A 22,643-nucleotide genomic window follows, 5' to 3' on the forward strand; every position below is an offset into this window, starting at 1 on the left:
CAAATTTAACCAATCAAATGCCTGCAGCAATGAGCTAGTATTAATAGAACAGGGAGAACTGACACAGTATTTCAAATAAATTTAATGATATAAAAGCATAGGTTAAATATGGAAAATATAGAAACTAGATATATATGTTTATATCCTAAAGTTTTTAGGAGACGGCAGTAAAAGAGAATTTGGCAACAAAACCAAAAGAACTACCGAAAGCAAGCCCCTTTTACACAAATTACATTTCTATATATTAAAGGAAACAAGTTCCACTTGGCAGACATTTATAACCACTTGGACAGCAATGCAACCTGTCTGTGCAGCAAGTAGCCTAAAAGAAGTAAATTCAAGTTAATTACGGGACACTTTATTTAAAAATGGGGTTAAGTAATACTTCACAATAAGAGAAAAAGACAGAAACTGAGAGAAAGATGAAACAGATAGGAAAACGTTACTGACGGAAATTCGTTTTGTATTTGATATGTTACACACACTCACACACGTATACAGTACAAAAATATACATTTGTTTTTGAAAAATCTCCATATTTTTTGTTGAAAATTAACACCCTGAGACTTTTTGGCTTAAAGAAACGATCTAGAAAGGTCAGGAGTTTGTGAAAATTCGCTAAGAGCCTTAATTTTGAAATAAGCACACTTCATTTAAGCGACAACGAGTTTTTCATCAGTATTGTAATGACGGCATGCACTAATATAAAAGGCTTCCTACATGTTACAGTATTTTTCCTTCCTTCTTCACCTTTGTAAGGAGTAGTTAGGTGAAATCCTACATAAACCAGTTGGAGCTTTTCTTTTATATAAAAACTAACCAAAGATTGCCCTTGTTGTAAGTATAACCTGAGAATAATCAATCGTAAATGAGTATTCCCAAAGTTATTGAATTTTAAGTATAGCCCATCACCGTCTGTTGAATGAATAGATTCAATTTAATCACCAAATCGATCATAGTAATAAAGAGGAAAATGATTAGTGGTTCTACATGTGCATGACATAGTTTGATAAACCCTAAATTTCGTAAATCAGTAAATTTCGTAAATACAATGTTTTATGAGCGCCGTAAAAATTGCACAAACACAACTGTTTGCCAAGAAGAAATAGATTATTAATATTTATACTCTCTACCGATGAAAAAAAAAAAAACAACAACAAACGTTGAGCTTAAACCCACAACCCTGATATTGAGAGTCTGATACTCAACCAACTAAGCCAGCTGGCTTACTTTGTTGGTTTTACAACTTAATTGTATTTATGTGATAAAATAAATGAGCTTTCTCGCAAAGTTTACAGACACAGCAAACTATTATGAAGGGTCGTTGGTGTCGTACCTTGCATACCTAAAAATAACCTTCCTTGTCGTAAGCAGCGCAGCAGCAAAGTAGGCTCCATGTATCAATTACTTTTTCATTCAGAAACCCTTTTCCACACAAGAAGTTTTTCAAATAAAAGTAAAGAGCAGCATTAAATCAAGGATGAACAGAAATAATGTCAAACAATTTTTCAAGCGTAAAACTACCACAAATAATCATCATAAAATAAATGAAACCTAAGACGAATAGAAATTACGATAAATAAATAAGTTAGACTTAGTTAAACTCACGTTAAACTTAGTTAAATTACGATAAATAACTAAGTTAAACTCAAAACGAGCGAAAAGTACCACAAAGAGGAGTAGGGTTAACGCAACTTATATCTTCTAACGACTAGAAAATAATTCGCACTTTACTGAAAACAAAATACATTTTAAACATTTTCTCTTTTTAACTTTAATAAATCCAAAATTATTAAGACTTTCAGGAATGAATATCAGTATGTGTTTTGAACTGTCAATCTGCATTCATTAGTTTTTTCCAGTAATTTTGGTTATGACGGTGATATTTTTTTTTCTTTTATATTTTGAGAAATAAAAACCCTTAGGTGGAAATTAAGGTTGTGTACAGTTAAGTGGAATTTATGTTTCTGGTCTTTAGAAGGCACAACGGGCGTCAGCCCTACTCCTCTTTGTGGCAGTTTCTGCTCGTTTTGAGTTTGACTTGGTTATTTATTGTAATTTCTCCTCGTCTTAGGTTTCATTTATTTATTGATGGATATCAATAATAGTTTCGGAAAACTATTTGACTGTATTTCAGCTCATCTTTAGTTTAATGTAGCTCTTTACTTTTCTTTAAAGAACTTCTGTGGAAAAAGTTTTTTTAATTAATATAAAAGGACCGACTGTTAATGATATTAAAACATAACGACTAAAGCACATTTTTCAATTTCCTACTCTCATTTCTATTTTATATTGACACTTGTTGTATAAGAGCAGCCCCAAAGAACCCTCCCCCCTTTCTCAGTGTCCGTGCCGGATCAAAGGACTGTTATATAAAATTAAATGATTCTTTTTTTTTAGATAACAACCTTCGTGGCCTGATCAATGATTAGATGGCTCTCAAACTTATTTAGACACTGTACCCCTTTTTACCCACAAAACATTTTAGGTACCCTTTTCAGTTACCGGTAATAAGTAAACTGTAGCTAAAATATAAATAAAATTGCCACTCCTAAAATTAAAGGGTTGTTTAATTTTTTTTTTGCTCGTCGGCCAAGTGTCCCCTAAAAATGTTTGCGTACCCCAAAAGGGCCCTTGAGAACCATTGGATTAGATGATAAGCGAAGCATCCAAAGAAGTAGCTGACGATTGCATGGGTAGTCAATCGTCATAGAACAACAGTACAGTATTTAAATATTTCGCAGTATGCATCAATGTAGAAAATTGCAGTAGGCTAATTGTAGAAAAAGCAAAGACAGATAATTCGAATGATTGAGAGGGAAACCTGGGATAAGCCCTTTTTAGGATTGTATAAAAATGATGTTATTTCATTTGTTGATAGATAAGTCTATCTATCATCCATACATATGTCATTGCTAGGTCAGAACTAAAATAAGATAGTCACAGATATAAGGGATAAAAGACTGGATTAATTTTGGATAGATCATACAACAGGCAATAATTCTTCAGAAATCATGCTGTTTCATACAATAATACGTCAAAGGAACAAACAAACCGTACGTTTTCAAAAGGACAACATCCATATTGATTAACATCTCCAAATGGGCAACATGTTGTATGATCAGGGCACTGATACTGACCATCTGGACATATCACGGAAGTAACATTGATTATTGAATTCAAACTCTGTAAATTGGAAGGACCTGTTCTGGCCTAAAACAAGAAACACGCATTAAAAGTATTTCGAATTCCTCTGCTCTTTGCAGAGTTAATCCAACGCTTCTTTTTCTTCTTTCTTCGTTTTGCTAAAAACGACGGAAAGAAGAAAAATAGAAAAATAACAATAAGTAAAACTGTGAAAAATTTAATAAAATTCCTTGTGAATATAATATGAAATATACAATAGTGACACCTGCCAATAAAATAGAAATTACGCACATCTACATCGTCGACTAAGTGCCCCGTGCATAATTTCCGAAATGAAAAATGTTCAACTTGCAAGTATATAATTAGGGATTAACCATTCAGTCAAATTTAAGGCGTTTTTTTTTTAATTAATTAAAAAAAACATTTTCCACAAAATAGGTTTTCAAAAGAAAAGTAAAGAGTAACATTAAACCAAAGATGGGCAGAAAAGTAGTCAAATAATTTTCAAGCGCAAAAATACCATAAATCATCATTAACATATAAATGAAACCCAAAACGAACAGAAATTACAATAAATAACCGAATCAAACTCAAAACGAGAAGAAACTAAGACGTGTAGGGCTGACGCCTTCCGTGCTTTCTGGAAACAAGAAAAAAAAATTGCACTTTACTGAAAAAAATCCCTATTTCGAGCTGAATGTCTCTATTTCTCATAATATCGAAAAAAAGAACACCACCATAACCAATATTACGAAAGAAATAAGAAATGAATGTGGATTAACAGTTTAATATACATATACTTATATTTATTCCTTATTTTTAGTAACTTTGATTTATTGAACTTAAAAAAGTAAGTATAAGTATTGAACTAAAATAAGAAATGAATGTGGATCAACAGTTTAATATACATATACTTATATTTATTCCTTATTTTTAGTAACTTTGATTTATTGAACTTAAAAAAGTTGGAACACTTAGTTGGAAAGTTGGAAATGTATTTTGCTTTCAGTAAAGTGCAAATTATATTCTGGTCTTCAGAAGGGTTCGTTTTGAGTTTCATTTATTTATTGATTATTTTTTGGTAGTTTTACGCTTGGAAATTGACTTTATTTCTGCTCATTTGGTTCAATGTAGCTCTTTACTTTTCTTTGTGAAAGTTATTTTTTGGAAAAAGTATTTTAAATTAATTTTAACAAAAACTAGCTAACTTTATACTAGCTTAATGCTAGTCACAGGTGGCTTATAGTGAGTTGTTGTTAGTAGCAGCAGTATATTTTGTCACCATAAGCTAAAAAATCATAGTCAATTTATTACTTAAAGTATTTCTTGTGTATTTCATAAAGTTTTCACAATATAATTTCCCACAATACCAAGTCTTTAACTACTCACATAACAGACTATGAAATACATGGATATGACTGCTGAAACTTAGTTTTCAGTTAAAAATCCAGCTTATGTAATCAAACTGAGCAACTTTCTGGATAGGGATGCTTTTTAAAGTTAGGACAGTAAAAATCGTACGAGTACCACCAGGATATTTCTCGCGGGAGGGGGCCAGAAGTACCACTAGGAACTTTGTTTTGTTTTCAATAGGTATATTTTCAACTCCTATTTTTATAAATATTTTAGTGTCTTCATGTCCCCCAGTAGGGCTACCCCCTCCCCCCGGCCACATCCATAAAAAATACCATGGCATTTTTGTGGAACTGTAGAATGCTAGATATGATAAGAGCTAACCGAAAGTGAATCCCGGTTAAGAAATTCTTAATAAATTCGCGTGACTCTTTTAAGTTTGAAATGCGAAGCCAGTAGATCATATAAGAATGCTATATGTATCTGAGATGTTTCTATGAGAAATATACATGACCCATAAAAAGGGGAAAATAAAAACACCTAGCGATAGGCCCTACGGCCAGACCTTGAGGCATTTGAAGAAGTTACACAGTTAACTTGACAGGAGAAGACCAATTCTGCAGATAACTTTTTAAACAATTTAGCAGAGGATACGAAAAGTCAATGATGGAACCAAATAGCCACACGAATTTTGTTATTATAGAAGCTCTCTCTTGCGGCATTAGCAAGATGGACAAATGCATCTGATCACAGGCAATGTCTTTAAACGGCAGTTTGTGCTTATGAAATCAAATTTTTATTGCACAAAAACCATAGAAGATGGTTATAATTTTTGTTTCGTCATTTTAAAAGGGAACAGTTATGATTATGGGTCTACATCGCGTTGCCTCACATTTGAGCATTTTTTTTTGGTGGATTGACAAACAGCATTGATGATTTCTAACAATCTGAGAAAATAGACCTCCTCTAGGCCATATTGTATATTGTATAGAACAAGGAAACCCTTCATATACACAGTTTAATCAAGATATATGTATCTTATGGCGATTTCTTGATGTCAGGTTTGATTAATTACCCTGTTTTAGTTATTCCTGTTTGGCTGAACACAAAGAGAATCTGTGTCCAGTCAAGGATGCTGATTAGCAGACAATGTTTATCAGAGGTCGGTGATGGGCTGATTAATAGCTACCTTTTGCTGTAAAATGGTACTTCTTAGATATTTAAACCCATAAAAAATTTGTTGATTGAAACAAATACAAGATAACAAGTTGAAATTTCATTATTAGAGCTTAAGCAAATTAGATGCATTGTGGGTATTAAAATTTCTCTATGTTTATTTTTTTACTTTCTTCTTTGCGAGAAAAATCTAATCATATTCATCTGTTGCCTGTCCCCATATTAAAGCACCTGGAAGAGGGGCATTTCTAGCCTTTCCGATGTTGATTGACAATGTCAGACAGGATAAAAGCAGTCTAGAACAGATCCTGGGAGAAAGAAAGATCCTCTATACTTCGAAGGTTTTACACCCCTTACCTCCATATTGCTGTTATCTTGTTGTTGTTTCCATTGTCTTACATCTGAAACCTTCTTTGGTGGAGGGAATGGGGAGGGGGAGGAGGTTCATCTTGTTGTATATTCTGCGTATAGCTATTTGTGTGTGTATTGTTTTTGACTAGCAAACACAATATTACCCTACCCTGAGTTTATAAGAGTTCCTTTTATTTTTGCTTTTTAATTAATAGCCCACGTGATCTAAATGGAACCTTTTCACATCTTCCTGACTTTTTATTGCATATGTTTCGTTCAGGACAACAGTGAATCTTGTCTTCACAACAGACTGCATTTTTTATTGGACAGCATGAGTAAAATCCAGGGTTCATCATCTCACAGCATGTATATCCATCAGCACAACTCTGGTCACCACCAGGACAGACAATCGTGCCTGAAAATAGCAGTGGCTTAGAGTATAGAAGGAAAAGTTAAGTATGGTAAGTAAATAAGCAATCATAAAATTTACATCTTTTTTATCCAATTAAACAACTGTAGATAGAAATCAAAATTCATGAAGGTAAGTTGGTACACAGGTCGTATTAACATGTCTATTTTAAAATCTGACTTTGGTTTAATGAATTGTTTCAAGTGAGTGAAATTAGTGCTACATTAAACAGAATAAAATGTATCTATTTTTTTTCCTATATCTATCTTTCATATTCTCGTAAGTTTGGAGGATTCCAGACTTACGAGATCCCTGCTAGTTTTGATCCCTTCCAGAATATATCTCACACTGAAGCAAGACAAAAACCCTGAAGTAAACAGCAATATGATAGAGCAATGCGGCTCAACAACTGCTATATTAAAAAATGTCATGTTACTGCTACAGGCAGGCATATCCATAAGAGCCATTTCTCTTTTAAAGGGTAAGAGGGACAAGGTTATTGGGAAGGAGAAAAAAGCGAAAAAAGGATGATTCTTATGAAAGACATAGTAAATTATAGAACAAACTTTAAAACTCTTTGAAATTTCGAGCGTCACACTCGAAGGCCAATTTCTGCTGCATACGTGCGTGGCCCCCATTCACTTTCTTTGAAGCTATACGAAGGAGGACCAGAGATATCACAACCCAAAAGTCTAAAAATTAAAAAAAAGTAGGCTACTGAAAATTGAAAAACTTTCGAAATATTTGGGCAAAATCAAATCCAAGCTTAGTTCTTGGAATAGATTTAGAAAATGTTCCAAGATTTTTCAGTCATTTAGAAAACTGGTTACTGATTGCATAACAATGGGAGGATACGAGGAAATCTCCCCTCAAGCTTCATAAGAAATTCCCTCCATGAAAAATTGAGAACTAAGAATGCATTTTTCTAAAAAAAAGTAAAAGTAAAGCAAAACCTATTACGCGTAGCCCCCTGACTATTACCCGTGGCCCGTTTGACTCTGGTCAAACACTCTGAAACTATGATATCCAATTTAACCCAAACTTGGTCAAAGTAATTCCAAAAACTCTAAATCCAACAACGCATGCCCTAAATGATTCTTGGTATGCTCAACTACCAGTAACACTTAAGTATATTTTAAATTTGTCAAGTAAATTGAACTCTTTCGTCATATGAGCGTGCAAAGAGACAATCCCTCCCACATTACTCTGAAATACCCTCCAGAAAATTGAATGTTGTAACAATCGACTTTGCACTTGTGTGGACTGTATACTTGTGTATCCTATATGCTCTTCTCTCTTTTCAAGCATAATTGGATACGTAATGACCACAATACAGCACTTCAGACAATTAAAGTCTATTTTCCAGATTATAGTTTTTTTTAGACCTTCAAAGCCAATTTAAGTTGAGCTTGTGACTGATTCCTTTAATGTTGGGATTTGTGGCTATTATTTTGCGGTTAAACTTGACTATTTCCTTGTATTCCATTGAAGTCACCAAACAAAAATTGTTCATCACACAGTTCGTAGTAACGAATTGTTATCAAAGAGCAACCAGGCTCAGCAGCGACTAAAACTCTAAAAAACGGAATTTTGACACCGGCACACACGCCAGTGAAATCAGATTATTATGATGATTTCAAATATATAAGTTTCATCAAGTTTAGTCCTGCCTGATAAACTCTACGCGCCTGAGAGAACGCGTTTGTTTACCGAAGAAGGGGGAAACACTCCCTTAGAGCCATTGAATTTCGATAACTGTCCCATCATAAAATTGAACGTATCGGAGAGCGCTATTTTAGTGGTTTCAGGTCCCTTTCTGCAATAATGTGGAATTTTGTGTTTTTTGCCAGAAGAAAGATCACAGATGTGTGTTTATTTTTTTGTTTGTTTTTTTTCCCCAGAGGTGATCGTATCGATCAAGTGGTCTTATAATATCGTGGGAGGGCTTATTCAAACGGAAATTAAAAGTTATAGTGCCCTTTTCAAGACACAAAAAATGGAGGGCAACTAGGCCCCCTCCCACGCTCATTTTTTCCCAAAGTAACCCGGTCAAAATTTTGAGATGGCCTTTTTGTTTAGCATGGTCGAAAAATATAATAAATATGTCTTTGAGGATTACTTAATCCCCCACAGTCCCCACAGTTATGAACTTTGCCCAATGTTTATATATATAGTATTGGTTATTGGGAAGCATACAGACGTTTTAAGGGGGGATATTTTCTGGTAGTGGGGGGGATCGGAAGTTACGCGGGAAATATTTTCATGGAGGAAGTTTTCATGAGGGAAGGGACAGTGCTATGAAGGGGGCGTCGGATTTGCCAGCATTATTTAAAAAACGATCAGAAAAAAAACAAACAAGTTTTCAACTGAAAACTTTTGAATATCACAACTTAAAACGAACAGAACCTATTACGTAAGTGATGGGGTTCACCCCCTAGTCAATACCTCGCTCTTTACGCTAAAGTTTTTTTAGTACTTTCACAAGAGCTATTTATTCTAATTAACGGCCTTTGTGATTACGGGGTCATTCTTAAAGAATTGGCAAAAAATTCTGACTTTAGCGTAAAGACCGAGGTATTTACTAGGGGGGCGAACCCACCTAATATACGTAACAAAAATATACGAATATAGAAGTTCGTTACGTAAGCTAATTAATAAGTTATGTATATTTATTAATAATAGAAACGTCCGTAAATAAAATTAACCAACTTTCGAGAGAGCCATTTAGCCAAAAAAGGTAAAATTAATATGCAAATTTTGTTTTAATTATTCATGTACGGTTGAGCCAAAACCGAAACCTGCATTATTTAAAAAACGATCAGAAATTAAATAAAAAAAAAGTTTTTTTTAACTGAAAGTAAGGAGCGACATTAAAACTTAAAACGAACAGAAATTTTTCGGTATATGAAAGGGGCAGTACCCTCCTCAACGCCTCGCTCTTTACGCTAAATTTTTTATTGTTTTAAAAAATAAAGTTGCAAGACAGAGTCAAACTTTAGCGTAAAGAGCGAGGCGTTGAGGAGGGGACAGCCCCTTTCATACACGGAATAATTTCACCATTGGAATAATAATAATTACACCATTGGAATCACCATTTTCAAAACCCCATAAAGGAAACTTGCATTCCCCCACCTTGAAAAACAAGGAAAATCACTTTTTTGCATCGATAGTGCTGATGTGTCCTCTTTTTATCGTCACCGCAAGCAGAGAACTGGAACAACATAGAGAGCTGTTTAGTAACTCACTAGAAAGGAAGTTGCAATATCCTTGAGAATGACCCGAAAACACCATGGAAGAAAATTAGAAGAAACGCAATAGCGTTTCCTATAGTAAAGATACATAAGACTTCAATGTTTTATTAATTTTTTTTTCCCAGAGACAGCTAATAAAAAACATCGCAATGGGCTCGTTCGATTGGAAATAAGAAGTTCTAGTGCCCTTTTTAAGATTCAAAAGTGGTTGGAGGGCAACTAGTCCCCCCACACCCTCTATTCCCCAAATGCATCCAATTAAAATATTGATAGAGCCATTGTGTTCAAAATAGTCCAAAGTCAAATAACTGTAACCCAAGGGTTGAAAAACGCCCAACACCCCCTGGGGCAAGGGCTGTAAATTATGCAAGTTTTCCATTGTTTACATATAAGATTTTTATTAATAAAAGAGGGTATTTTTGATTAAATCTGGATCTCCAAAATTATAAATCAAAAGTTCTTGTGTGCTTTTCAAGAGTCACGAGTGACAGGTGGGTAACTAGCCACCCATCAAGCCCTTTTTTGCCAAATATATCAGATTTAAATTTTGAGATATTCATTTTGTTCAAAATAGTCCAAAGGTCAAATAAATACGTCTCCAGTGTTTCCAAAATCCCCTGCAGCTTGGGGGCAAGGGATGTAAGTTATGAAGGTCGCCTATTGTTAACCAATAAGGTTTTTATGCAAGGGGTGGCTGTATAAACGTAGGAGAAGACTGATTCAATTCGAAATCGAAAAATCTAGTTCCCTTATTAATAGTCAAAAGTAACCAGAGAGCAACAAGCCTCCTCCACCCTTTCCCTCCAAATTTTGAGATAGCCATCCAATAAAAGTTTTGAGATAGCCATTTTGTTCAAAACAGTCCAAAGGCCAAATGACTATGCCTCTGGGGTTAACAATCCCCCAGTTCCCAGGGCAAGGGCTGGGAGTTATGCTAGTTACCTAATGATAATATATAAGGTTTTTATTTGTTTTTATTATATTTGATTTTATTGCATATCTGTTCTTCAGAGTCAGAGTGGTCAAAGGGCAACCATCCCCCCATGCCCTGTTTTTCCCAAATAGACCCAATAAAAATTTTGAGACAGCCATTTTGCTCAAAATAGTCCAAAGAGAAACCCCCACAGACCCTTGGGCAAGGGCCGTAAATTACACGAGTAGCCCATTGTTAAGATTTCAGAATTTTATGGAAGAGGTGATCAAATAAACTTTGGAGAGAGCTCAATCGATTCGAAATCGGAAGTTCTAGTTTCATTTTTAAGAGTACAAAGCGATCGAAGGGAAATAAGCCCCGCCCCACTCTCTTTTTCCCCAAAAGCACCCGATCAAAATTCTATGATAGCCATTTTGTTCAAAATAGTCCAAAGATCAAATAACTATTCTTTCAAGTTTGAACCCCCTCCCCCTAAGCCCACAGAACAAGGGCTGTAAATTAAAAAGACTGCCCATTGCTAGCCTAATGTATAAGGTTCTTATGGATCGAAGGGATGGTTGTATAAACTACAGAGGAGGCTCATTGAATTAAAATTGAAATTTCTAGTTACCCTTTTAAGATTCAAAAGTGATCGGCAGGCAACCCACACCCCCAGCGTTCTTTTCCCTCAAATACATCTGATCCAAATTTTGAGAATAGAATAGTCATAAATAAGCTTCAGAATAGTCTAAAGGTCAAATAAGCTTCAGGAGTTGAACCCTCCCTTCAGCAACCAGAGCAAGGGCTGAATGTCATGCAAATTAACCATGGTTAACATATAAGGTTTTCTATGGAAGAAATGATTGTATAAACTTTAGAGGAGGTTCATTCGATTGGAAATAACAAGTTATGGTATACCCTTTTAAGGTTAAAAAGTGATCTAATAGCAACCTTGGATCAACCTACAGAGGGCGTGTTTGATCCTGGGTCTCGAAAAAGGTGTAGAATATTTAAGTGATACTTTAAGGAAACATTGAGAGGGATACCAAATCCAATCAACACACGCTGTGTGCTCGCTGGTTGTGAAAAAGGGAATATCAGCAATGTACAAGGAATGGCTGAGGGTATTAGGTTGAAACTTTCAAGGTATGTTCAGGAGATGTTGAAAAAATATTAGAGGGCAACCAAGTTCCACCCCTTCTTTCTCTTTTAGGTGCCCCTCTGCTCAACATTGATCACAGTTTTGGAATTGTCAGTTTACTCAAATGAGTCTAAAGGTCTAATAACTATACTTCCAGGGATGCCATGCCTCCCATAGCCCCAGGGCAAAGATTGTAAATTATGCAATTTACCATTTGCAGGATTTACCATTAGGAATAGAGGATATAATGGATTCTGGTTGTATCTCAAAAGGCTAAGGTATTAAGGTAAAACTTTGGAAAATGTTGAATGGTATGCTATACTAAATTGAAAGGAACTATGTGCATTCAGTTTGTCAAAAATAGGAGCTGTAATATTTTAAAAATGGCTGGTATTAAGTTGAAACTTTCAGAACATGTTTAGAGGGATTTTGAAACGTAGCTGGAGTGACACCAGCCCCCTTTCATGCACTTTTTAGTTCCCCCCTCCAAAAATATTTCAAACAGCCCAAGTTATTCAGTTTAAACTTTCAAGGCAAGCTGAGGAGGATGTTAAAAGTGGTTGGAGGGCAACAAGTCCCCTTCCCATTCCCTTTTTAGCAACCCTCTCTCCAAAGATATTTGATCAATATCTTGTTCAAAATAGTCGAAAATTCAAATAACTATACCTCCAGGGACAATGTAACCCCCCACAGCCCTTAGGGTAAGTGTTGGTAAGTCCAGTCCACCTTCAGTCTCTGACCTGTTAAGACCTATTTATTCTTTTAAAAGGATTAAATCCCAGTTTTTGAACAAGTGTTAAAGAAAAGGATTATATTCGGAATTAATTAGAGACTAAACTTTATTGTATCCTAAACCTAAGAATGACTAGAGTGTTTCACAACAGTGGCGTGACAAGAGTTTATCACACACAACAGCAACACTTTAAGGAATTTAAAAATAAATTTCTTGTGAATTATTGTCTCGATTTATCAGTAGTTGTACCGAACCAATCGTGCTCAAAATCCTCCTCAGGGTCATACTGTGGTGTTTCTTTTGTGGATGAAGTTTTCCCCACAGTAGAGTGCAGACGGTCTTGTATGATAGTATTATCCTTTCGTGATTAGATTGAAGCTTATTTATACAGGAAATGCAAAGAGCTCCCCCTAAAAAAAAAAGTCCCTCCGGACTCTACGGCAGATACTAACTAAATTGATCCATTTTCACTTTATCTGGCTGGCCAAGCTCTATCACAAAGCTAACACGAAAGGTCAAATTCTAAGAATGGGACAATGATCAGTGTTGGAGCTAATGTCACCATAGACGATAATGGCTTTCAAGAGGTCCTTTCTAGGAGCTCCAAAAAAAGGAAAAAAAAGTCCCCAATCAAAATTATTTCCCCTTCCCCTGTCCAAGTTTCTCCTTCCCAAAAACTTAGGAATTTACCTAAAAATTTCTCCTAATACCCCCTTCGAAATAACAAAGATAACTAAAATAAGGGTTACAATTTTCAAAATGTTAAAATCAATGTTTTCTCTTAACATTCACCGTGGTGGATTTTTGCTAATAGCTGTCCAAGATCAGAAATGAGCAGATATAATACTTAATCTAAAATCTCTTCTGAATACCCCAATTAATTAATCTAAATGGAACCCAAAACAATCCCCACCAAAAAGAATAGTATATAATGTTTCCCTAGAAATACCAATTCAGGAGTTAAAAGAAGGGCTCTCAGATAGGGCTGGTAACACAATCCCTGTAGAAGATGTCACTCAACTGGGTAAACCCAACTCTAATGGACTAAAAACAAGTAGATCTTTCTTATTTACACTGAAGGAAAAAATTATTATCCCAGAAAAGTTATTCCTATTTGGGCAAATCAAACCGCATAAGGAATACAAGCCAAAGCCTATCCAGTGTCAGAAGTGTCTGAAACTGGAACACACAACAAATAAATGCAATGAAATTCTCCTAGCCTGTAGTAATTGTAAAGGCTCCCATCTTCAGGAGTTGACAACTTGCAACAACACTCAGCCTACATGCATCAATTGTAAAGGCCCATACGAATCCACCAATAAATCAAAATGCCCTGGATATATGAAAAGACCACTAACACTCCAAATAGCAACAGAGAAGGCCATTCCGTACCCTTTTGCAGCTATGGAAGCAAATGCTGCCCAATCGCACCAAATAAGACCTATATTGAAATCAGACAAAACTCCCAACTCAAACACTCCCAATCCATCAAGTACTACTTACAAAACACCATCCTTTAAGCACCCTAGCTCACATCTCTATCAAAACGAATCACCAAGCCAACAAGCCTCCTTGCCTAGTGAGATGAGTTCGGCCTAGCACCCCCTCCCAACAAGAAACAAACCAGAAACACTACCAGGAATTAATCCCTTAACTGACAAACTTCATGCACAACCAAACATGCAAACCCAAAATATATGCTTATTCATTCCAAAATACAATACAGTTCAGGCCATGAATATACAACAACAACAGAAAACCAAAATCATTGCTGAATTGGCAAAAATCTACATCCCTAATCATATGCTCATTCAAGCAAAAAAAAAGATCTTGCTCTACTATTAACAAAGCTGAACATTGATACACAGTCATATGAAAATTAAATCAACAACACAACACATCAATACTCCAGTGGAACGTAAGATCACTTACAGAAAATAAGCTAAATGAACTAATATCTTTAATGAATAATAATTCCATTGAAATTGCTTGCCTCCAGGAAACTCATTTAAACCAAAATCAACAAATTAAGTCTCTGGGATATACTATCCTGAGAAAGGATAGAACATCAGAGAGAAAAGGAGGTGGAGTAGCCTTAATAATTAATAATAATCTAAAATTCTGTGGCATCAACTTTCCAGATTTTTACCAGCAAATAAAGCTGATAAGTTCATTGAGCGTATGACTTCAAATAATATTGATTTAGCTGTTGCTACCACTCCAAACCCGAATACATATTTCAATCCCAAAAGTGGCAGTTTCTCTACAATTGACCTACAAATTGTGTCATTAAATATTTTGAATAAAATTTATATAAATAAAATTGATAGTCTATGTACTGACCACTTTGCCATAGTTTGCTCTCTAAATGAACCTGCTGAAACTCTATCACATACCTCCAAATATATCAACACTAAAGCAAATTGGCCTATGTTCCAAAATAAGCTAAATGATGAAATTACAAGTTTAACCAAAAATTCATGCATTTCAAACGCAATAGTTGACACACAAGCTGAAATCTTGGCATCTTTACTAATAAATAAAGCTAATCATGCTATCCCCAGGACAACACCCAGGAAAATATTCCCTAAACACATTCCCAAAGCATGGTGGACAAAAGTGCCAAAATAAATGGAGAACAAAAAAAGCAGCTAGGAGAACATTCCTAAAAAAACCATCACCTACTACATATTTTAAAAAATTACAAGCAGAATCTGATCTAAAAAGGACTAATAAATGCCAAATATAACTACTGGAATAATTTTGCAAATAATCTCTCCAGAGAAACACATGAGCCAATTATACATAAAGTTATAAGCCACATCTGTGGGAAAAAGACTTCCCCCAACCCACTCCTTTATGAGCTTATACATAATAATACCCATAATGACAATGATAATGAAAAAGCTAAGCTATTTGCCACTCTTTTTGTTAATAAGCTAACATCAAACAATTGCAGCAAAACATCCCAAATTCCTATGAACCCTAGTTACCAACCTCGTCCAGGATCTGAGTATATAACCAGTCCATTTTCAATCCAGGAAATGAATAATTCAATACATCATATTAGGACCAAGACTAGCGGCAGCTATGGCAATATACACCCAACATGGATAATGAATCTCAACCCTTCATACAAACAGAAACTTCTAAATTGTTATAATCATGCCTTGGATTCATCTAGGTTCCCCAGTATCCGGATATGTTTATCCCTACTGTCAATGATATAAAATAGTAAACCTCAAAACAACCCCGAGTACTAAGGGCCTATAATTATTGCTCCTACAGCGGATAAAATAATCGAGAGAGTGATCTAATATTGACTTCTCTGATCTGTCGAAAAAAAAAATATGATTCGTTGCACTCAAACGGGTTTTAGGACACACCACTCCTCAACAGATGCTTTCATATTATTAACAAATGCAATAAATGAATCATTCTCAAAAAATAATATCCTAGTTGCAGCTTTCCTAGATTTTGAAGGGGCATATGACAATGTGAACCACCAAATCCTCTCAATTAAACTTGCATACCTTGGACTACCCCCCAAGCTAGTATCTTTTATAAAATCGTTCATAGAACTGCAAAGTTTCATTGTTTGTGTAGGTTCACCTTCATCACCTCAAAAGACAATAACCAAAGGACTTCCTCAGGGAGCAGTCCTCAGCTGCCTCCTCTTTGCCCTATACCTCTTGGACATGAACCTTCAAAAAGCTTTTTAATAATGCTGGAAAAGTTATCGTCAACTGTCAAACTCTCTCCTGTGTATTATCACTATGAATATTGATCAGCAAAAAAACGAAGTTCGCCACACCAGTCCTCAAAAGCAACATGAATCCAAATTATCAACGGCACCGAACAAACCCATTCAGAAGACCTCCATGTTACATTCCAGCTCCCTCTCATTTCAATTTCCAAATCAGTCCATCTCCTCAGTCCCGTTATTTTCATCAAATGAACCCAAGAGCCTACAACAAGTATCCAATAGCAAATCAATAAACCCTGGTATGATAAATTGCTCCTCCACCTACACATTTCCCAGAATCCTTCTAGCGAATGTAAGGTCACTGGTAAATAAAATGGATCAACTTCAAATTAGTCTTAACAAAAACCAGATTGGTATTGCTTGCCTTACCGAAACATGGTCTGCAACTGAAGACTTTTACTCCATTCCAAATTATGACTCCCATTTTAAGCCCAGGATAGACAAAGATGGTATCTGTTGGAACCCTTGGTCCCAGTTTGTTCAGATAAATGTCCTTTCCAGATTCTTTTCTTTTGGCCCCTTAATTATTTTCTTTCCCCTAGTAATAATTATTAATTTTCCTTTAATTTTGGTGGCTCCATTTTCTGTCCTCCTAATTGCGTAGTTGGTTACATAGACCACAAGGTTTAGTGCGCAATTGGCGATGTTTGACCAGTAACTTAGTAAACCCTTGGATGGGCTGGAAAAATTCATTACCACAAAAATTCTTACACTTCCAATAGTATCCCTCTATCTCATGGCAGAGGAGTGGCTTTTTTTTGTTGGTCTACCCTCCCAAATCGGATTCTTACATTTTCTGAGATAGAGAACAACTCCAAAACTGAAGTTCTATGGCTCTGGACCAGACCCAAAAACCTCCCAAAATAAGCATTTAGCATGATATTCTGTATTATTTATTACCCTCCTTGTAGTGGATTTAAGAAGGAGCTGACAGCATATCTGCAACTTTATACAGACAGAATTCACTGCAAGTATCCTTATGCTGCAATTACATTATGTGGTGATTTTAATGAGCTAGAACAAAAGTGCCTTAGCTCTGCTCTTAGCCTTGACCAAGTGGTCAAGTCGCCTACACGCAGTGATAAAACCCCATAGCCCCTCCATTAGGGGGAAGTGACCATCTATGCATCTTTTGGACACCTTTATCTTCATTTCCCCAAAAACGATTGATCAGTTATTCTTATAGACCCATTACTGACGAGAAGGTCACCCATTTCAAATTAAAACTTAGTTCCAAATCTTGGACCAATATCCTATGTCTTACCAATGGTAATGAAATGTCTTCTAAGTTTTCAGCAGAACTTTTCCAGTTAGGCTATATTGTGACACCTTTCCAGTGAAAAATGTTACTCACAAATCTAACTGCAAACCGTGGATAAATAAAAAAATTTGTGCCTAATAAATGAATGTGATAAACTCTTAAGGAAGGATTTTTCCAAGAATCTAAAAACTTAGAAACATTGTTGTTAGCAAAATCCGTAAGCAAGAAAGGAGCATGGTGCTCACATGCTCAATAAATTTTTGTATTTGGACCCTAAGAAATTCCACGAAAGTGCCCAAGATTCCATGGGAAAGGTCTCTTCAAAGTTTTTCTTACTGGAGAGTAATGATGACCCAGTGGGCGCAGATGTCATAAATGATCATTTTGCTTCAAGTTGTAAAATTCACCCGCCACTTCAACATATGCTGGCCAACAGTGCAGTGAGTGACATTCCTGTGATTGAAATTCATCAGACTCAACTTAAACTCCAAACTCTTGACTTAAATAAGTCAGTATACCCAGGTGATATCCCTACCAAATTGATTGTGGATTGTGCCCAGTATTTAAGTGTACCTCTAACTGCTAGTTTAACCATGTTTTGTAGATAGTATTTTTTCAGTGTGTTTTAAACAAGCTATTATATCTCCTATACCAAAAACTAAGACCCAAAAGTTCCCTCTGACTTAAGACTAATATCAAAAACCTCCAGTTTCTCTAAAATCTTTGAAAGTTTTATTTATAATTTCCTTTTTGATGATATTCATGATAAAATCAACCCAAATCAGTTTGGCTTTAAGCCCAAATCCTAGCACCACACATTGCTTAATTTATATACTTGACACTATTTTCAAACATCCTGAGTTGAAAAGTTCCTATGTTGAGGCTGTTTTTGCTGATATTAGCAAAGCCTTCAACAATTTGGATCATCAGACAGTTATAGATAATGCAAGGGCTTTAGGTGCAAGAGATTTGTTTTATGTAAGGTAGCTAGTTCTTTGTCAGGCCATGAGCAATGTGTAGTCCTCCCTAATGGAGATTCATCAGGGTTTTCCTTGATTTCCTGTGGAGGCCCTCAAGGGACTAAGTTAGGTCCTTTAGCATTTTTAATTGTTTTTAATAATGTTTTAACAAGTTTAGGCAACTCTTTTAAATTTATTTTTTGGTAGCATGCCCATAGGCCATTCAACATGGGCCATCTCCCACAGTGGGGAAATCACAAAGGGAAAAGAGTTCATCACCTGAGAAGATTACTCTGGAAACTCCTTTAAACCAAGATTCCAGGAAGAAGATACTGAGCTCATAGGGGGAGGTTTATTAAATGTTTTCTTATATACAAAATGCTGATTACCATATACTGTCTTCTTTGAAGCAATGCTCATTCCTGTAGAGGGATGATCCCTCATAGTTTTCTTATTTTAAGAATTGGGGTGTGCTTATGAAGTCCCATAGCAATAAGGACTGAAGTTTTGTAGTGACTCTAGCATGTTAAAAATACTTGAAGAACTATTAGTAAAAAACTGGATCCCATATTGCATCCTTACTCTAATATAAACTTTATAGATTTCAATCATTGTTTTAGGTGATGAATCCCATTTGGTGTTAGCAAGCCATTTTAGGAGAGCCAGTCTTTGAATAATGTTACTCCTGAGAGACTTGATGTGATCCTGCCATCTTAATTTGGAATCAAAAACAATTCCTAACAGTATCACTGACAATTTATAATTTAGGGGGGAGCTATTCAAAGCAATATTCCATATGGATGCATGTTTTTGCCTAGTGAAAAGAATTGCTTTGGTTTTAGAAGTGGAGATAGATAAACCTAATGCTTCTGAGAAGCAAGAGATTATGTTAATGTCTTGTTGAAGATCTCAGACTAATTCAAGGACATTTCTGCCTGACTTCCATATTACTAGGTCATCTGGATAAAGCCCAAACAATGCACGGTGTAATTGAAACTCAGATATATATATATATATATATATATATATATATATATATATATATATATATATATATATATATATATATATATATATATATATATATATATATATATATATATATATATATATATATATATATATATATATATATATATATATATATATATATATATATAGATTAAACAGAAGGGGACTAAGGATTGCTTCTTTAATAATTGATTTAACTTTTGTTTTATGTTTATCCCCTTACATCTGTTTTATTATTGTAATTGTTCTGATGTGCTTATGCTAGCTTTTGTGCTATTTTAGCCAATAAATCATATTCTATATACAAGGTTAGTTATTGGAAAAAGGGGATATGTTTGACCTGAATCTGTAAAAAGGATAAGAATATTAAGGTAAACTTTTAGAAAACATTAAGGGCATATCAAACAAATTCAAAGGATACTTTATGCAGAAGGGTTGTCAAAAGGACACAGCAGCAACACCTAAGGACAGGTAAGGGTATTAAAATGAGAACCTTAAAGGCATGTTGAGAGCAATGTTGAAAAAGGAACAAAGGGCACCCCCCCTTGAGATTTTAGTTGCTCCCTTTAATACTTAGCCTATAGAGATTTTACACAGTCATTTTAATCAAAATAGTCACACAGTCTAATAGCAATATCTAAGGGGATGTCAAGCCTCTGCAAGGTCCAGGGGAATGAATCCAAATTATGCAATTTGTCAATTTTTTAAATGCAGGATTTATCATTGAGAAAGGAGGAATTGTTTAATCCTAGGTGTCTCTGAAAATGCTAAGAGTATTGAGGCAAAATCTTGGGAAATGATGCAGGGTATGCAGAGTTAAATAAAAAGTAACTATAGTATAAAGAAACTATCTGTATCCAAGTTATACAAAAAGCCTATCTGCATTACTTTAGGAACAGGTAAGAGTATGAACTTGAAACTTTCAGAGCCACTACTACATCTGCTACTATTGCAGCTGCAAATGAGACTGGTTACAACTGCAAATGTGACTACTATCAACTGTGACTGAAACTGTTTGCAACTACTACTACATCTACTTGTGACTTCTTTCAGGGAATGTTGAGGGGGATGTTAAACTTTGAAAATTTAATGGTGAAAAAAAAAAAAAAACTTTGATGTTTTGATACTTTGATGTTGAAAAACTTGAAACTTTGGCAATAAAAAACAAAAAAATTGATTTATAAAAAAAAATATGCAAAAACAGAAGTTTTTCAAAGAAAATTTAAGAACCACATTAATTTTAAGACCAGCAGAAATAAATTCCTACAATACTTTGAACTCAAAACAAACAAATATTACTGATGAAGAATAAATGAAACCCAAAACAAACCGAACTTAAAAAAAACAATCAGAATAAAATCGCCAGCAGAAATAAATTCCTAAAATAATTCAAACTCAAAACAACCAGAAATTATTATTAAAAAAAAAAAATGAAACCCAAAACAAACCCAAATTAAATAAACAATCATAGGAAACAAACATACAATAGGTACTAATATAAATAAATAAATGTTAAACAAGTAAGATTTATAATGAATATTCAATTAAAATTTAAAAAACACAAAAATCACTACAAACAAGAGTTTGACAACTGCCCACTTCCCTAACTGTAAAAGTATAAAGCCTACTCTATCATTAGCACTTTACTGAAAACAAAAATTATATTACAAATACTTTCTTTTGTACTTACAACATTAAAAATAAAAATTACAGTGAATTAAAATCTTGGACTGCTGAGCTTTCAGCAATAAATATCATTATAAATCATATTTCAGTTTCATTTTATTAGTTCTTTCCAAGGACTGTTCAAGACACATATAGTTTTCAATAAAATTCAAATGATGCACCAGGCTTTAGATTTTTACTTTAATGGAAGGGGACAGTAGCCACAATCTTGTTTGTTTTAATATAGATTTGCATGTTTATAATAGATCAGTTTTATAACAGATCATTCAGTGAAAAGAACAACAAATAAATATACAATTAGGGCTATATATGTTTCCATCAAGGGGGAATTAACCAAACTTGACTCATCACATGGGTAACAGCTAGTGCATAAGTACCAAAAAAATTATAGAAAAAAATGTTTTACTTTGAGGATTCTTGTAAAATCGAATTTGCAAGAAAAACAATTATTATATTCAGATAGAGCATAAAAAATGACATCACATGGTATGTTCACTTTACTAGTAGGTGATTTATATGGATAGCTCAATATTTACCTACTTGACAAACTTCTATATCTATTGGAATTTTGAAAAAAAAATTATACATTAATTTTCAGTTTTGATTTCTTTTTCTCTGGTTTTAGCATTGAAATGCAATTCCTGTTGTTTGAGTAGAATTTTAAGCTATATCAATGTTTTTTTCCCCTAAATTTAGGAAATTTATTTGCAGTTTTGAAACCCCAAAACTGAGACTGAGCAAAGTTGTGAAGCTGGAAACACATTTCTTGTACTTCATTTAAGCAGAAGATCTATTTTTTAAGGTTTCACTTTTATAGTAATGGGATTTTTAAAGGTCATCAAAGGTTAATTCCCTTTAGAGTGAGAAGGAGTGGAGGTGGATACTTCAAAATACCTTCCCCAGACAAACTTTAATCTTTAGTTCCATCCTAAAAGCTTCATTTTCCTAATCAGGGGCAGGTACAGTATTTTTTTTAGTGGGTGGGGGGGGGCAAAATAGCTTGATCTGATAAAAAAAATTAGGGGGGGGGGGAATAGGTTGATCCAATAACTTGCATTAGAAGCAAGATTAATTAACGCAAACTTGAGTTAATTAATTAAATTAAACTACTTTTGACTACGCTAGGGGGCCCTCCCCTTGATCCACCACTGTTCCTAATCTAGTCCCTTTCCAAGATGGTAGGCTAAACGTAGCTTGTCTAGAATTTTGACCCTCTTTTAGCTAATTTACCTGTTGAATTCGCTACGAGGCTCAAGTTCTGAAGTAAATTTTTTGAATGAACATTCCAAAGCACAGCTTCTCCATAAGCTGTACAAAAGAACATCAAAGTCAAAATAAGCCGCATCTTCAACATTTGAAGTTTCAATGTAGAATTTAAAATCCCTTACAAAATCTGTAATAGAATAACGTATGTAAAATGAAATGTATAACAATTTGAGGTTAAAATAAAATTGGAATTATTTCTTATGATACTTCATAGGATGTT

General features: G+C 34.6%; 1 protein-coding gene across 1 annotated transcript; it reads right to left on the reverse strand.

Annotated features, from left to right (window-relative positions):
• Window positions 1-70: 70 nt before the first annotated feature.
• LOC148951329 (progranulin-like) lies at window positions 71-22,523 on the reverse strand. The gene is made up of 4 exons (XM_089090238.1): window positions 22,388-22,523; window positions 6,264-6,442; window positions 3,061-3,213; window positions 71-322 (listed from the first exon to the last, which is right to left on the reverse strand). Exons 1-4 carry the CDS (start codon window positions 22,509-22,511, stop codon window positions 245-247), a joined length of 534 nt encoding a protein of 177 aa, XP_088946364.1. The 5' UTR covers window positions 22,512-22,523; the 3' UTR covers window positions 71-244.
• Window positions 22,524-22,643: the final 120 nt, after the last annotated feature.

The sequence above is a fragment of the Artemia sp. Qi Xiang Cuo genome, chromosome 6 (assembly GCF_049724085.1).
Source record: "Artemia sp. Qi Xiang Cuo chromosome 6, ASM4972408v1, whole genome shotgun sequence".
Classification (NCBI taxonomy): Eukaryota; Metazoa; Arthropoda; class Branchiopoda; order Anostraca; family Artemiidae; genus Artemia; species Artemia sp. Qi Xiang Cuo.